The sequence below is a fragment of the Rhinoderma darwinii genome, chromosome 1, assembly GCF_050947455.1.
Source record: "Rhinoderma darwinii isolate aRhiDar2 chromosome 1, aRhiDar2.hap1, whole genome shotgun sequence".
NCBI lineage: Eukaryota > Metazoa > Chordata > Amphibia > Anura > Rhinodermatidae > Rhinoderma > Rhinoderma darwinii.
In genome coordinates, this window is record NC_134687.1 from 484,051,904 (window position 1) to 484,070,443 (window position 18,540).

General features: G+C 42.8%; 1 protein-coding gene across 3 annotated transcripts in view; it reads right to left on the reverse strand.

Moving 5' to 3' along the window:
- CUX2 (cut like homeobox 2) overlaps positions 1–18,540 on the reverse strand; it is a 533,765-nt gene that overhangs the window by 205,488 nt on the left and 309,737 nt on the right. For all 3 annotated transcript variants that reach the window (XM_075834888.1, XM_075834897.1, XM_075834879.1), the window contains one exon: positions 10,674–10,752. In XM_075834888.1, coding sequence (XP_075691003.1) covers positions 10,674–10,752 — 79 coding nt within the window. The remainder of the gene's footprint in view (positions 1–10,673; positions 10,753–18,540) is intronic.

An 18,540-nucleotide genomic window follows, 5' to 3' on the forward strand; every position in this document is an offset into this window, starting at 1 on the left:
TGAGTGACAACCTCCTTCCCTCCACCAGGACATTAAAAATGGCTCGTGGCTGGGTCTTCCAGCACGACAATGACCCGAAACATACAGCCAAGGCAACAAAGGAGTGGCTCAAAAAGAAGCACATTAAGGTCATGGAGTGGCCTAGCCAGTCTCCAGACCTTAATCCCATCGAAAACTTATGGAGGGAGCTGAAGATCCGAGTTGCCAAGCGACAGCCTCGAAATCTTAATGATTTACAGATGATCTGCAAAGAGGAGTGGGCCAAAATTCCATCTAACTTGTGTGCAAACCTCTTTATTAACTACAAAAAACGTCTGACTGCTGTGCTTGCCAACAAGGGTTTTGCCACCAAGTATTAAGTCTTGTTTGCCAAAGGGATCAAATACTTATTTCTCTGTGCACAATGCAAATAAATATATATAATTTTGACAATGTGATTTTCTGTTTTTTTTTTTTATATATAATCTATCTCTCACTGGTAAAATTAACCTAGCCTAAAAATTCTAGACTGTTCATGTCTTTGGCAGTGGGCAAACTTACAAAATCAGCAAGGGATCAAATACTTATTTCCTTCACTGTATGTATATATATATATATATATATATATATATATATATATATATATATATATATATATATATATATATATATATACTAGTCCTCAATTAATTAGAATATCATCTAAAGGTTAATTTATTTCAGTAATTCAATTCAAAAAGTGAAACTCTTATATTATATAGATTCACTACACACAGAGTGATCTATTTCCACCATATTTTTCTTTTAATGTTAATGATTATGGCTAACAGATAATGAAAACCCAAAATTTAGTGTGTCAGAAAATTAGATTATTATAAAAGCCCAATTTTCAAAAATTATGTGGATTAGTGAAGTTCATGTTCTTCACAAGGTTATATGTATATTAAAGAGTAACTAAACTTTCAGAAAACTTCTGACATGTCATAGTGACATGTCAAAAGTTTTGATCGGTGGGGGTCAAAGTACTGAGACGCCCACCAATCGCTAAAACGAAGTGGCAGAAGTGCTCGGGTGAGCGCTGAGCTGCTTGTTTTTTGATCGGCTTTTCTCAGAAAGCCGATGTAACGGTGTACGGGCCCATAGACTTTCCATTGAGTCCGTACACCGTTACATCGGCTTTCCGAGCGCTTCTGCTGCTTCGTTTTAGCGATCGGTGGGGGTCTCAGTGCTCGGACCCCCACCAATCAAAACTTCTGACATGTCAGAAGTTTTCTGAAAGTTTCGTTCCTCTTTAAGCTTTCAGGGATTATGTAATCTTTTTTTTTAGCTTGATTTACTGTACATCTAGTAGGCACCATTGGGAATCCCCCCAGCACAATTAGATTACCTGCAGATGCCACATCTCCCCTATTACCAAAATTACTTCACTTGGTAAAGATGGAAATTCTGGTATTATTATTATTATCATCCTTTATTTATAAAGTTCAATTTATTATTTAGTGCTGTATATCTCTTAACAGGGGGTGGGAGGAGGTTGTAAATTACAAACAAGCACAACATATACAGAGACCATGATCAGAAGATATCCCTGCAAAGGTCAGAGGAAATAGAACTAAGAGTGCAGTCACACGCGGCAGATTTTGTTGCAGAAATTTCTGCGACTGAAAATCGTTTACATTTATCTGAATGGGGTTGTTACTGCAGCAGGTGGATGGATTTCTGCATGTTTTATTCAGATGAATGGAACTGATTTTGAGTCATAGAAATTTCTGCAATAAAATCTACCACGTGTGACTGCACCCTAACATGTAAAGTTAAGAAATATTGACAGGTGATCTCAGCAGTGTTATCTACAGTTTGGGTTTTCTCTAGAATTATTGTTTACAGTACTAGCATCAACATAAAGACATGCTTGTATGGTGACATGCTGGCATTAACAGACTAAGGCCCCATGCACACAACCGCCTTTTCGGGCCGTGCTCTTATACAAAGTATAGGAGCATGGCCCGTAAAACACGAAAAAACGGACATGCTCCATAATTCCCGGAACGGTTCTACGGCACGGACATCCATCCGTAGCGCTACGGAAGGGTGTCCGCAACCAATAGAACCTAATGGGTCCGTAAAACCACGGCAAGCACACAATGCAGTCCTGCTCTGTCTCTGGTGTACAGCGTCGCCAAGCACATAATGAAGCACTGCTATCGGTGATCAGCGCTGCAAGGACGGATTCCAGTAACTGCTGTTTAAAAGAAATAGTTAGGAGAAGTTGCCAGCTCTCTTTCCTATGTGCTCCACCTAAGCTGGTGTTCAGTCTGGTCTCTCCTATGTGTACCTTCCCCCCAAGCTAGTTTTCACTAGCTGTGATTTAATAGCCTAGACTAAGCTGGTGTTTAATAGCCGTGGTCTCTCCAATGCGCACCCCCCCCAAGCTAGTGCTCAGTAGCCGCGGTCAATCGTATGTGCGACCCCTCCCCTAGCTGCTGTTCAGTAGCTGCGGTCTTTCTTATGTGCACCCCCTCCAGCTGGTGTTTAGTACCCGTGGTCTCTCCTATGTGCAGTTCCCCATAGCTGGTGTTCAGCAGCCACGGTCTCTCCTATGTGACCCCCCCAGCTGCTGTTCAGTAGCCTCGTATGCACCACAGATGGATCATCTTTGCCACGAAAGTCAGGGACAAGGGTCACACTAAATAGTCATTATAATTAACTGATTACGTGGTAGCAGTTTGTCTTCTATGACTTTCATGTTTGATTGGCACACTGAGTACTTCATCACTGATTTTTTTATTTTTTTTATTGGCACTCCATACAAACATTTTTGCCTATTCCTGGACTAACTCACACAACTGTTTTTGTTATGTCCGTGTGGTATCCTAGTCTACAACGATTGGAATACTGTGTGCAAAATGACCCTATGATAGAAAAAAGGTAAATTCACATAAACTATTTTCTGCATGGTCATTCGCAGAGTTGGACGCCGTAAAAAAACCAAAAAAAAAACCACATTATGCATTATCGAATGCCGATTTGCAGCTGTAAGTTGCCCATAGAAGTCAATAGAGTCCCAAAATAATTGCCTGAAGAAAAACTATGCAATTTAGATCCGTATTAGAGATCTATTATGGTTGGGACAATAGAGGATATTATTCTTGAAGAGTTCTGAGAATATGTATGGATGTAAAAAAAAGCTCATCCAACACGCACCTAACACGGATCAAATACGTACATACGATCATAATATGGACATGCTTCCGAAACTCAATATGGATGAAAATATGCCAATTTAGAATGTGTAATACAGCTATTTTTTACAATTGTGTGAATAAGGCCTTAAGCTGACCATACATTTCTGAAGGCTGTAAGCTAAATGCTGATTCGGCTGACAGCTATTCCTCCTGAACCCCCCATACACACGCATGCTCGGCTCAATAGGGTGAAAAAGTAAATGCGGCTGCCAAACACCTCTGACAGTGGCTTGTCTCCTTGAAATCCAACATGCCCAACCGCTCTCTCTTCCAATATCTGCCGGGCGTGTTCAGCCAACATATATCTAATCCCTTATGGCCGCCTTTACTCTTCTGCGTATGGACAACCTGTCATGTGACCTCCAATCTTATAAAAGAGATCTTGTGGATGTCACATGACTGGATGAATTAGTTTGTTGATGGTATCATGGAAATATTTACATTACAGCAACAATTAGATCAGGAGAAACAATATGTGGACATAGTCATGGCAACCAGAATGAAATACATGTCACTAGAGATATATGAAAATGCCAGGCTTCCTAGACACATCATGCACAGAGCAAGGGAAGAAGGCGTGAATGAACTTGAGGTAGAAGAGGTTGCATCTGTGTATATTTATTTTTTATATTCTGTCACACAGCATTGAATGAAAGCAAAAGACTCGAAACACCTGTATTTCATCTGTGAAACCTTAGCTGAACTTTTCCGGATAATTTATGACGGCCTTGTTTTGCATTTGTCTCTGCTCAGTGGCATTACATCACTACTGCTGGAAAGACAAGTTAATAATTTTCTATATTTTCAGAAAAAATACTCAACAATCTGTCTAGGGAAATTCTTCGTGGATGCTGCTTTTACCCAGCCACTCTCATTTGGCATAGTTGGCAGACGAGGTGTTAATAAACACGTTACTAATAGAAAACAGACAACAGCTCACATATAGGCGATAGAATCTGCCATCAACATCAGAGTCACAGGGAAATTTAAATGAAACCATCCACCATAGCACTGACATTAATTACACTTTTTAACACATTTTGCTGCTCTTTTTCCCCGTTCCCTTCACATCACATCTGTGTGAACAATATCAAAAAGATTTACGGTTTTCTCCCTTGTCTAATTACAGGCGCAGCGAGGACCCGATCAACATTCTTGCTGAGCAATCACATCAGCCAAGTTTGATCTGCAGAAGATTTGTGTTGACAGACTTTTGGAAACGACAGAAAGCCCAAAGAGCTATGCAGCAGGTAGATCTTAATATTCGTGATTGTATTTTTCCCACTTCACTATAGTCAGTATTCTCTATTTAACTGTGTGACTTATTTATGTTTTATATTTACACACTAAAATGTTTCCTGGATGGGGCCTTTGCCTAATGGGTTGTCCGCTTCAGACAATCCCTACTTGTTAAAAAGATCCCTTGAAAATAAGCTGATCACAAATTGTCCCACTGCTGGGACCCCCAGCAATCATCTGTAACCTATGTGGAAACCTGTCAGTAAGTGTTAAATTTCTCTCCAGCGCCACCATAAGGAAAAGTTAAGCATTACACAGCGTCAATGGGTTGTCTGTGTATTGTAGGACAGGACAGGTCCTCCAGAGAATGAGATGCTCTTTATAACTGCTCTCCCATCTGGTCAAGAGATAAGGATCCTAAGCAGTGAAGGCCCCTCTATTAACTCTGAATTCACTAATAGGGTATATGGAAATGGGTTTTCTTAAATTGAAGCTGGCAGTAACACATACCATCTAAGAACCCTTGTAAATAATACCATATCATATTAACAGATCGTTGAATCCAAACATTGTAATGTGGTTTCGATTCTACAGTCCACAGTATAATATGTTTTCATAGACTAATGGCCATCCCTGATAAATATTCAAGATGGAGTTTCAAAAAAGATTTATAAAGGTGCCACATATATGTAAATATATATATGCAAACATCCCTTTTATGGTGTCACAGGATTTTATGACTTCTTACCTTAGCCCTTTTAAAGAAAAGTTTGCATATGTTTTACTAAAAATTATGTTCAAAATTTTTTTTGCACATGGTTATTATTTAACATATTACAATTGCAAAACCAATAATAAAAAAAACAATAAAAGGAAAAAAAACCTATTAGAAGCAGCCTCACCAACGTCACAACCTTGAATATGGTACCAAATTTTATGAAGTATCATTGTCGTGTAGAAGGCATTATATGGAGCCTTTATCTGCTGACGCGATTCCAGCAGCTCCATTGAATAATTAAATTGGTGGGATGGGTGCAATTTTAATAAGAATGATAAGAATTGATGATCCTCAACCTCCAACAAATAGGGTAGAGTAGCAAAAAAGTATGCTTTTAGATTCGGGGCTGTTATACCTCCATACTCCTTGGCAAGTGTCATATATTATAGCCTAATTCTTGGACAATTACCCTTCCAAAATCATGGAAGAGACTGTCTACAAGACTAAAGAAAGTTTTGACTATCCATAACGGATAATTCACCAAGTGATAAAGAAATTTACGAAGCATAAACATGTTTATCAATGACAGCCTTGATGCAAAAGATAAGGGGAGATGCTTCCACACTCTTATCCTTTTTGAAGCAAAGGAAATAGGTTTAGATCTTCATAATCCTTGGAAATGTACACCCCCCTAAGTACTTAGATTTTCCTCTTGGCTCAATAATGTTGAACCCAGAATCTATATCCAGTATCACTGACCCTAGAGGATGCAAAATCGACTTCAACCAATTTAGATTAATCCCAGACAGACTACCGAAATGTTTAAATAACGATAGCACAGTATCAAAGGAGTAGGTCAAATTTTTCACGAAGATCAGAAAGTCATCAGCATAAAGAGAGATCTTATGCTCAACTGCCCCCTGCATAAAACCTCTGATTTGGTTGCTTCTTCTCACTTGCAGGGCAACTGATTCAACTACTTAAGAAAATAATAGTGGGGACAGAGGGCAACCTTGCCTTGTCCCTCGCCCTAATAAAAAAATATTCGGAAACTGATCCATTTACCATAATTCTTGGTTTGGCATACAAAAGTTTAATCCACTTAACCAAACTAGGCATCTGTGTCTGGGACTTTATTGTTAGCGACCTGGTCTAGTGCTTGAATTAAAGGGAGACTGTCGCCATAAATTCGCCTATTAAAGCAGCAGCACAGTAATATAATGTAGCCTCACCTGAATATAACACTGATTTAATTTTACAGATGAGTGGCTCCATTGCAGCTATATTAACTTAAATCTTCATATGCAAATTAGCTTTTCAAACCTGACCCCATATTCTCCTGAGCGCGCCAGCACCTTGGCTTCGGAGTACAGCACCCGGGTGTATTGTGACGTAATCAGCGCATGTGCAGTAGAGCTAATTCGACCAGTGCAACTTCACTGCTGTACTGCACATGCACCGATACAGGCGCGCTCAGGAGAATACGGGGCCAGGCGTGATTATGGCTTCTACACTGCCTGGCCCTGTCAATCAAAGAAGGGAGAGAGGGATGAACTGGGGATAGAAGGTAGAGCAGTTTGGAGCAACGGTGATGCCCTCGTCGCTACGAAAAGCTAATTTGTATATGAAGAATAAAGTTATTATAACTGCAACAGAGCCACTAATCTGAAAAATGAAAACAGCATTATATTCAGGTGAGGCTACCACTATATTACTGTGCTGCTGGTTTGATACTCCAATTTTTGGTGAGAGACTCCCTTTAACTCTACCATAGTTATTGGGCAATCCATATACACCCTATCATTCTCCGACAAACATGGAAGATGGGAATCACTGAGGAAATTACTGATCTGGTCTTCCTCTACTACCATATTAGAGGAATATACCTCATTGCAGAAGTCGGTAAAGCCTTGGAGAATTAGTGGTGGGTCAGAGAGTATCTGCTCACCCAGGGCCGGCGTCAGCACCCAGGAAACCCGGGCAAGTGCTAGGGCCCACTACCCTTGGGGGGGCCCACTCGGCCTCTGGGTGCGGACACTGCCGTCATCACGGCATCACTGTCCATATATGGAGAGTGATATCAGGAGGAGGGAAGGTGTCCCAGGCAGAGCGCTAGAAGTGGCTGTGCTCCGGGACTCCGTCTCTGGGGAAGCCCCTGACATCACTGTCCATATATGGACAGTGTTGTCAGGAGCACAGTCGTGCCCCAGGCAGAGTGCTAATAGCGCTCTTCCCGGGACTTTGGCTCTGGGGTTATCCCTGATATCACTAACTGTATATGGACAGTGATGTCAGGGGGTTTCCCAGAGCCGGAGTACCAGAGTAGAGCCTTTACTAGAGCTCTGCCTGGGACTTCAGCTCTGCTCCGGACATCACTATTCATATATGGACGGTGATGTCAGGAGCAGAGCAGGAGTCCCAGGTAGAGTACTAGTAGTGACTAGGCGACTATAGCTCTACGGTTGCCCCTGACAACACTGTCCATATATACACAGTGACGTCAGGGGCTTCTCCTGAAGCTGAGTCCCCAGCCAGAGCGTCGACAAGGCTCTGGTTGGGGATTCCACTCCTAGAGGGAAACCCAAAGGCGCTACGTACGGTACAGGGAGGGGGTCTGTGTGGCACTACCAGGGAGGGGGTCTGTGTGGCACTACCAGGGAGGGTGGCTGTGTGGCACTACCAGGGATGGGGGCTGTGTGGCACTACCGGGGATGGGGGCTGTGTGGCACTACCAGGGAGGGTGGTTGTGTGGCACTACCAGGGATGGGGGCTGTGTGGCACTACCAGGGATGGGGGCTGTATGGCACTACCAAGGAGGGGGCTTTGTGGCACTACCTGGGAGGATGGTGCTGTGTGGCACTAACTGGGAGGGGGGCTGTGTGGCACTACCTGGGAGGTGGGGGATGAATGGCACTACCTGGGAGGTGGGGGATGTGTGGCACTACCTGGGAGGAGGGGGCTGTGTGGCACTACCTGGGAGGAGGGGGCTGTGTGGCACTACCTGGGAGGGGGGCTGTGTGGCACTACCAGGGAGGGGGGCTGTGTGGCACTACCTGGGGGGCTGTGTGGCATTACCTGGGAGGGTGGCTGTTTGGCACTATCTACAGAGGGCACTAAATTTATGGGGGTACAAAACCGGGGGCCTAACTTCAATATGAGGGCATAAACAGGGCCTAACGTCTATATATAAATTTACGTTGTCTGCCATTTTACTGCCGCCGTGAGTTCCCCCACAAAGGAGCCTACTAAGTCTGTGTCGCCAAAGGGCCCACATAAACCTGGAGCCAGCCCTGTGCTCACCTTCCGACCTAATAGCAGATATTGTCTTTTGGCCAGGCTGGGCATTGACAATATTTGACAGCAATTTGCCCCCCTTCCAGATAAGTCTCTTTCCTTAAAGTGTAGTTAAATGTTCGACAAACTTCTGACATGTCATAGTGACATATCAGAAGTTTGTATTGGTGGGGGTCCGAGCACTGAGACCCCCACCAATCGCTAGAACAAAGCAGCTGAAGCGTTTGTATGAGCGCTCAGCTGCTTCGTTACTATTCGGCTTTTTCCAGAAAGCCAATGTATCGGAGTACGGGCTCATAGACTTTCTATTGAGTCCGTACACGGATACATTTATTTCTGGAAAAAGCCGAACAGACACGAAGCAGCTGAGCGCTCACACGAGCGCTTCAGCTACTTCGTTCTAGCGATTGGTGGGGGTCTCAATGCCCGGACCCCCACCAATACAAACTTCTGACATGTCACTATGACATATCAGAAGTTTGTCGAACGTTTAGCTACGCTTTAAAGTAAATATGGTGTTTTGAGCATTTTGCTCCTAATACCATCATAGAATGCTTGCGCCTCCCCCCATTTGATTCTACTATCCCGACAAGTCCCAACAAGTCAAGCCAATACACTCTGCTTCCAAGAGGTCCACCCCTTCTTTTGCTATGGTTTCTGACAGTCTGGATACCTTTTTGTAGTTATATAACTCCTTAAAGAGACTCTGTCACCACATTATAAGTGCCCTATCTCCTATATAAGGAGATGGGCGCTGTAATGTAGGTGACAGTAATGCTTTTTATTTAAAAAACCGATCTTTTTTCACAACGTTAGGAGCGATTTTAGTTTATGCTAATGAGCTTTCTTAATGCCCAAGTGGGCGTACTTTTACTTTCGACCAAGTGGGCGTTGTACAGAGGAGTGCATGACGCTGACCAATCGGCATCATGCACTCCTCTCCATTCATTTACATTGCACTAGCGATATAGTTATATCACTATGTGCAGCCTCATACACAAGCCCTAACATTACTACAGTGTCCTGATAATGAATACACATGACCATCCAGCCTGGACGTCATGTGTACTCAGAATCCTGATACTTCTGAATCTTTTCTGTGAGATTCCAGCAACGGATACGAAATCTCGCGAGATCACGGAGGTAACCGAGATTTGGTTTCACTTGCCGGAATCTCACAAAAAAAGAGTCAGAAGTGTCAGGATTCTGAGTACACATGACGTCCAGGCTGGATTTCATGTGTATTCATTATCAGGACACTAGTAATGTAAGGGCTTGTGTATGAGGCTTCACATAGTGATATAACTATATCGCTAGTGCAGTGTAAATTAATGGAGAGGAGTGCATGATGCCGATTGGTCAGCGTCATGCACTCCTCTGTACAACGGCCACTTGGTCGAAAGTAAAAGTACGCCCACTTGGGCATTAAGAAAGCTCATTAGCATAAACCAAAATCGCTCCTAACGTTGTGAAAAAAGATCGTTTTTTTAAATAAAAAGCATTACTGTAACCTACATTACAGCGCCCATCTCCTTATGTAGGAGACAGGGCACTTATAATCTGGTGACAGAGCTCTTTAAACAAAACCCCCCTTAAAAATGCCTTAAAGATGTCCCAGACCATAACAGGGTCTGCAGTATCCTTATTTACTTAAAATAAAATTGATCTCTTCTATAATTATGTCATGTTTCAAGGCTATTTAAGGGGTTAGACATCGACTTACATGGTAGCTACCTACAGGTGGCAAGGGGGAGCAGTTTCCATCTTTCTGGATTAGCGCTATTTTGCATACATTCACCAGGGAGCCTTAAAGATGCGCTACTAGCTGGAACTCCGCAAGGAGAATCAGTACCATTCTCTAGGCTGTTTTAAATGTCAACACCACTAATGGCCACCATTATGACTTCACAGCATAGTGGCAATATTGGTCGTTACAAAGAATTTTTAACAATTTGTCAGACACAAATAAAACAACAATGAAACAGTTGATTGTTGAATTGTTTTATGCGGAATGCTCTCTAGTAACAACTTCTCCAATAGCTAGTGGTGTGAAAAAAATATTTGTGATCAACATTTGCCAGTGCATTAGACAAATACAATTGTGGAACTCATAGTTGCCTTTAATGGCGGGATTGTAAGTCATATCCGCAAATGCGTGCACATGAAATAAAATATGGGCAGAGAAATGAAAAAATCACCTGGTGCTTCAATGAGTTGCTTGTATACACTGAGGAAGGCTGCTTCTGCTTCTTTGCTTCTTTTACTAAGAGCAACAACCTAATGGACAGGTAAAAAAGAACACATTACACAATTACATTACAGATCATTACTACAAGGTCTATAAACACTTTTAATGTTGGCACTGTAATGGAAAAATACTTTTATGCAAACACCATTGTAGCTTCTGACCACCAAGCACTCCTATTACTGCTACTATTAACCCACCCAATATTGATGCCATGGCGCAAAAAAAGAACAACCAGTTTTTGACAAAGCTAGTCAAGTCAAGACACAGAAGACACGAATATGATTTAGATGGCACCAACAATGAAACACAATTCATCTGCATCATGGAATGAGGATTCTGGGCTTAATTTATGAGAGATTTTGTATCCCTAGGAAAAATTAGCATTGTTTTTTTTTTGCATTTTCTTCTCCTCTAACAGAATGGCCAGGATTCTGATGTTTGCTACAGTAGATATAGACAGCGAAATATAGGTTGATTTACGTGTCATGTTAGGACAGCACATTAACCTGGGGTATACATAGGCTATGTACTATATGTTAACTGGCTTTCGATGGATTTGTCCCTGGTGGGCTTGAGTACTTGAGGTATTGAGATTATCTTGGAATGTACATAATATGTATACATTCATCATGTGTATCCAAAGGGCATGGTAATCCAGACACAAGGATAACTCCCAAATAATTTGTCCAATCAGCTAATCAGTATTACTTTTAAACACTAAGAACACTTTTTGTCTTAGGGACAATTCTCACATGGCGCAGAACCACAATATAATCACAAAGTGTAAAAAGACCCTTATTTTAACCATTAGTAAATAGGACTAGAAGAAGAAACCTTCAGTTTATAAAGTCCTATGTGTTTATAAAGTCCTAACTACCACTGCTTAGAGGAAGGTATATTAGAAAAATTACATTCATATGCTGTATAGATGCAAGACTAAGACTGGATATACAGTATATACACAGTACTGTGCAAAAGTTCTAGGCAGTTGTGGAAAAATGCTGCAAAGTAAGAATGCTTTCAAACATAGAAGTGTTAATAGTTGTTTGTTTTTTTAAATCAACTAACAAAATGCAAAGTGAGTGAATAGAAGAGAAATCTAAATCAAATCAATATTTAGTTTGACGACCTTTTGCTTTCAAAACCGCATCAATTCTTTTAGGTACACTTGCACACAGTTTTTGAAGGAACTCGGCAGGGAGGTTGTTCCATTTATCTTGGAGAACTAACCACAGATCTTCTATGGATGTAGGCTTCCTCAAATCCTACCGTCTATTCATGTAATCCCAGACAGACTCAACTCCTTGTTCTTCTTTACACTGAAGATAGTTCTTAAAGGAAGGTTGTCGCGGAATTTTTTTTTTTTTTATAAATTTGCTTTTAGTGTTTTATTAAAAAAAAGTTGATTTATTTGTGGTTTTTTTTTTCATCTCTGTATGTGTCGATTAACGACACATACAGACATGGAATACTGCACATACATCCCCATAGAGAATGTGAACGGGAGCCGTTCTATTCACTATGCTGTACGCCGTCTGTGTGGGAACGGCACATGCGCCGCTCCCACAGTCCAAATGGAAGGTCTTCGGCCGAGCGACATCCGGCGCCATTTTCTTGTGGACCGGAAGCCGCGGCCGGACAGTAAGATGACTACTTCCGGTTGCGGCTTCCGGGCATGTGTTCAGAAGCAAGCGGAGGGAGCAGACGGACCGGAGGGAGAGGTGGCGGCAGGAGCAGGTAAGTCATGTTTATCTATGTTTTGTGTTATAACCACTGTATGTAAGCCTACTACACTGTGTATTCGCTCAAAAAATGGCGGCACACAGTGTAGGAGGCTTGAACATTCAATCCCCCTCCTTTCTCCTGGCACTAGCCAGGATAAGGGAGGGGGAATTCTGTGAGCTCACTAGAGCGTGTGTGTTTACACCAAATTTGCAGCATAAAGCAATGTGGTTGCTTTACCACATGCCAATGCTGCAATTTTGGGAATTGCTCCCTCTAGTGACCAGCACAGGGAAATGTTATAAATTGGAATCTAATTTATAATATTTCCTGACTTGTGAAAAAATTTAAAAAAATTATAACAATGTCTAATCATGTATACACTAACTGTTTAACTAAAGAAAAAAAAAAATTTCTAGCGACACATTCCCTTTAATGACATTGGCTGTATGTTTGAGGTAATTGTCCTGCTGCAGAATAAATTTGGAGCCAATCAGACGCCTCCCTGATGGTATTGCATGAAGGATAAGTATCTGCCTGTATTTCTCAGCATTGAGGACAACATTAATCCTGACCAAATCTCCAACTCTATTTGCTGAAATGCAGCCCCAAACTTCTAAGGAACCTCCACCATGCTTCACTGTTGCCTGCAGACACTCATTGTACCGCTCTCCAGCCCTTCAGTGAACAAACCATTAAAGCCAAATATTTCACATTTTGGCTCATCAGTCCATAGCATCTATTGCCATTTTTCTGCACCCAAGCATAGTTAAGTCGCTTGGCATTGTTTCCACGTCGAAGGTGTGGCTTTTGACCACAAATCTTACATGAAGAGCACTAGATTACATCTAGGTGGGATAACAGTAGATGGGTGTACCTGGGACCCACTGGTTTCTGCCAGTTCTGAGCTGATGCCATTGCTGGACATCTTCCGATAAGGGAAGTAAGCATGATGTGTCATTGATCTGATGCACTAAGTTTCCTTGGCCGACGACTGCGTCTACGGTCCTCAACATTTCCTGTTTCTTTGCGCTTCTTTAAAAGCGGTTGAACAGCACATCTTGAAGCCCCAGTCTGCTTTGAAATCTTTGCCTGGGAGAGACCTTTCTGATGCAGTATAACTACCTTGTGTCTTGTTGCTGTGCTTAGTCATGTCATGGTGGTCCTGTGACATAAAACTGTCTTTCACAACCTCACCTTTGTAGAAGAGTTTGGGTTTGTGCACACGACCTCTTTTCAGACGTAATGGAGGCGTTTTACGCCTCGAATTACGCCTGAAAAAATGCCCCTAAGGCTGGGTTCACACGACCTATTTTCAGGCGTAAACGAGGCGTATTATGCCTCGATTTACGCCTGAAGATAGGGCTACAATACGTCGGCAAACATCTGCCCATTCATTTGAATGGGTTTGCCGACGTACTGTACAGACGACCTGTAATTTACGCATCGTCGTTTGACAGCTGTCAAACGACGACGCGTAAATTGACTGCCTCGGCAAAGAAGTGCAGGACACTTCTTTGAAACGTAATTTGAGCCGTTCTTCATTGAAGTCAATGAAGAACAGCTCAAGATTTACGAGCGTCACAGACGCCTCGCATAATGCGAGGAGGAGCTTTTACGTCTGAAACGACGCAGCTGTTTTTTCCTGAAAACAGTCTGTCTTTTCAGACGTAAAAGGCACTTCTCGTGTGCACATACCCTAATACGCCTACAAACATCTGTCCGTTGCTTTCAATGGGAATTACGATGTTCTGTTCCCACAAGCATTTATTTTACGCTTCGCTGTCAAAAAACGGAGCGTAAAAAGACGCTCCGTAAAAAGAAGTAGCATGTCACTTCTTGAGGCGTTTTTTGGGGCTGATTTTCCATTGAACACTATGAAAAACGCCTCAAAAAACGTCTGAAAAGAAGCCTCAAAAGAAGCTCCAAATTTCATTCTGAGGGTATGTGCACACGATAGCAGGCATTTACGTGTGAAAAGACAGACTGTTTTCAAGAGAAAACAGCTGCCTCGTTTCACACGTAAATGCTCCTCCTCGTAATATACGAGGCGTCTGTGACACTCGTAAATCTTGAGCTGCTCTTCATTGAGTTCAATGAAGAACGGCTCAAATTACGTTGCAAAGAAGTGCCCTGCACTTCTTTGCCGAGGCAGTCAATTTACGCGTCGTCGTTTGACAGCTGTCAAACGACGACGCGTAATTACAGGTCGTCTGCACAATACGTCGGCAAACCCATTCAAATGAATGGGCAGATGTTTGCCGACGTATTGTAGCCCTATTTTCAGGCGTAAATCGAGGCATAATACGCCTCGTTTACGCCTGAAAATAGGTCGTGTGAACCCAGCCTCAGCTTCAAAAACGCCTGAAAATCAGAGGCTATTTTCTCTGAAATCAGCTCCGTAATTTTCAGACATTTTTTGTTAAGCATGTGAACATACCCAAAGGGCTGTTCCTCATCCAGTTTTAAGCCCCCTACACGGTTTCTGTTAGGCTGGGTTCACACGACCTATTTTCAGACGTAAACGAGGCGTATTATGCCTCGTTTTACGTCTGAAAATACGGCTCCAATACGTCGGTAAACATCTGCCCATTCATTTGAATGGGTTTGCCGACGTACTGTGCCGACGACCTGTAATTTACACGTCGTCGTTTGACAGCTGTCAAAAGACGACGCGTAAAATTACAGCCTCGTCAAAAGAAGTGCAGGACACTTCTTGGGACGTTTTTAGAGCCGTTTTCTCATAGACTCTATTGAAAACAGCTCCAAAAACGGCCGAAAAAACGGCGCGAAAACGGTGCGAAAAACGTGAGTTAGGGTATGTGCACACGTAGTGACCAAAAACGTCTGAAAATACAGAGCTGTTTTCAAGGGAAAACAGCCCCTGCTTTTCAGACGTTTTTTGAGCAACTCGCGTTTTTCGCTGCATTTTTCGCTGCGTTTTTTACGTCCGTTTTTGGAGCTGTTTTCATTGGAGTCTATGAGAAAACAGCTCCAAAAACGTCCAAAGAAGTGTCCTGCACTTCTTTTGACGAGGCTGTATTTTTACGCGTCGTCGTTTGACAGCTGTCAAACGACGACACGTAAATGACAGGTCGTCTGCACAGTACATCGGCAAACCCATTCAAATGAATGGGCAGATGTTTGCCGACGTATTGTAGCCTTATTTTCAGACGTAAAACGAGGCATAATAAGCCTCGTTTACGTCTGAAAATAGGTCGTGTGAACCCAGCCTCGCTCAAAAAACGTATGAAAATCAGGTGCTGTTTTCCCTTGAAAACAGCTCCGTATTTTCAGACGTTTTTGGCTCAGCGTGTGAACGTACCCTTTGGGTATGTGCACACGATGAGAGGCTTTTACGTCTGAAAAGACAGACTGTTTTCAGGAGAAAACAGCTGCCTCGTTTCAGACGTAAAAGCTCCTCCTCGCATTATGCGAGGCGTCTGTGACGCTCGTAAATCTTGAGCTGCTTTTCATTGATTTCAATGAAGAACGGCTCAAATTACGTTGCAAAGAAGTGCCCTGCACTTCTTTGCCGAGGCAGTCAATTTACGCGTCGTCGTTTGACAGCTGTCAAACGACGAAGCGTAAATGACAGGTCGTCTGCATAGTACGTCGGCAAACCCATTCAAATGAATGGGCAGATGTTTGCCGACGTATTGTAGCCCTATTTTCAGACGTAAAACGAGGCATAATACGCCTCGTTTACGTCTGAAAATAGGTTGTGTGAACCCAGCCCAATGAAGAACGGCTCAAATTACGTTGCAAAGAAGTGCCCTGCACTTCTTTGCCGAGGCAGTCAATTTACGCGTCGTGGTTTGACAGGTGTCAAACGACGACGCGTAAATTACAGGTCGTCTGCACAGTACGTCGGCAAACCCATTCAAATGAATGGGCAGATGTTTGCCGACGTATTGTAGCCCTATTTTCAGGCATAAAACGAGGCATAATACGCCTCGTTTACGTCTGAAAATAGGTCGTGTGAACCCAGCCTTAGGGTATGTTCACACACACTAATTACAGACGTAATTCGGGCGTTTTTGCCCCGAATTACGTCCGAAAAATGCGGCTTGAAAGCGTTGACAAACATCTGCCCATTGAAAGCAATGGGCTGACGTTTGTCTGTTCACACGAGGCGTATATTTACGCGCCGCTGTCAAATGACGGCGCGTAAATAGACGCCCGTGTCAAAGAAGTGACCTGTCACTTCTTGGGGCGTAATTGGAGCCGTTATTCATTAACCCCAATGAAAAGCAGCACCAATTACGTCCGTAATGGACGCGGCGTTCAAGCGCCTGCACATGCCGTTACGGCTGAAATTACGGGGATGTTTTCACCTGAAAACATCCCCGTAATTTCAGCCGTTACGGACGCTGCCATGTGAACATACCCTTACAGTAAGAGTAAGGGTAAGGGTAAGGGTATGGGTATGTTCACACGACAGCGTCCGTAACGGCTGAAATTCCGGGGATGTTTTCAGGAGAAAACATCCCCGTAATTTCAGCCGTAACGGCATGTGCAGGCGCTTGAACGCCGCGTCCATTACGGACATAATTGGCGCTGCTTTTCATTGGAGTCAATGAATAACGGCTCCAATTACGCCCCAAGAAATTTAAAAAAATACACACACACATTGTAAATTAACTTTGTCACTATGTAATGTCTGATATTGTTTGTTTCATGTTCCCTCTAAATTGTAAAGTGCTGCGTAATATGTTGGCGCTATAAAAATAAAGATTATTTATATATATATATATATATATATATATACATACACAGTATATTGTCCTGATCTGTGTGTATGGGGGGTTGCTGGTGGCAACCGTCGGTACTGTTCCAGTTTGAAGTCTAAACTTGGCTTTTATTGCAGTCCGGAAATAAACAAGTGCTTATCCAGCATTCAAGACTTGCAGAATACAAACAAAACAAACAAACACCTGGCTCTTCTGGGCACTAACTGAATGGCAGGTTTCCCTAATTATGGTAAACCAGGCGTATAGTGTTCTTTGGATCAGGTTTTTCACACTATCCTTGCGTGGATTTCCAGGCTCTGACCCTCTCTGGACTTGCTGCATAGTTTTTATGGCTCAGTACCTTTACCTGTACTAATTTGTGCTAAGGAAAAATCGTGTACTGGAGCAGGGAGGAAATGGCAAGTCCCTTTACCAATCCTACCTGCCATTCCATAGAAAGCCTGGTCCAGAAAACAAACTTTCCTGGATTCCTTATCTGACACATCTTAACCAGCCAGGTGTGAAATAAGCCCCTCCAGTACTTTTCAAGACATAGGCTTACACTATATAATAGTTCATTCTGCACTGCACAACTCTTGTGTTAGCCAAATCAACCAATCCTGTTCTCGACCACACGTTCTATAATGTAAGAGGCATTCTATGGTCTCTGTGTCAACGTTTTCAGGATGGTTATCACTCGTCGAATATTCATGCGCCTTCCCTTATTCTCCTTATCATTGAGGAGTAGCGTCAGGGAATGCAGTTGAGCATGTGAACGTTCGGACTTCCTCTCTATGGCAGGATGATTTTAGTGGACTTAGTGGCGGAAGTTCTGGTGGCAAACTGGTCAAATTCACCCTGCAGGGTATCCAACGCTACTTGGTGTGATTGTTCAATGCAATGGACTAAAGAGTCCAAGTCTTATATAGATAGTAAAGCTAACACAAGCCCCCTCAGAAACTGTAGCTTCAATTGAACAGCAGGTGCCATGAAAGAAGATGGAGGGGTCACTGCATTATCTAAGTGAGACGGGTTACCTCTTAGGACACCAGGACACTCAGAAGTTGGTGGTCTGGATAAGTCATCCAGAGAAACAAGCTCTTTACCCCCATTCAGCCTCCATGGGATCATCAATCGTGTGTTGAGAGAGTAATAGATGCAGAGGCGCCATGTCATCTAGGTCAGAAAAGGCCGCGGTCGCTCATGCCAGGTAAAGAAAGCGGTCAATAACCCCGCTTGGATTGATAAGTCGCAAGGCAGCAAGGGGTGTTCAGACAATACCACCTCTCTTATGTCTGGACATTACAGATGCCTGGAAAGGATCGTATTCGCGAAGAGTAGCACACGTTAGACACACGTCTT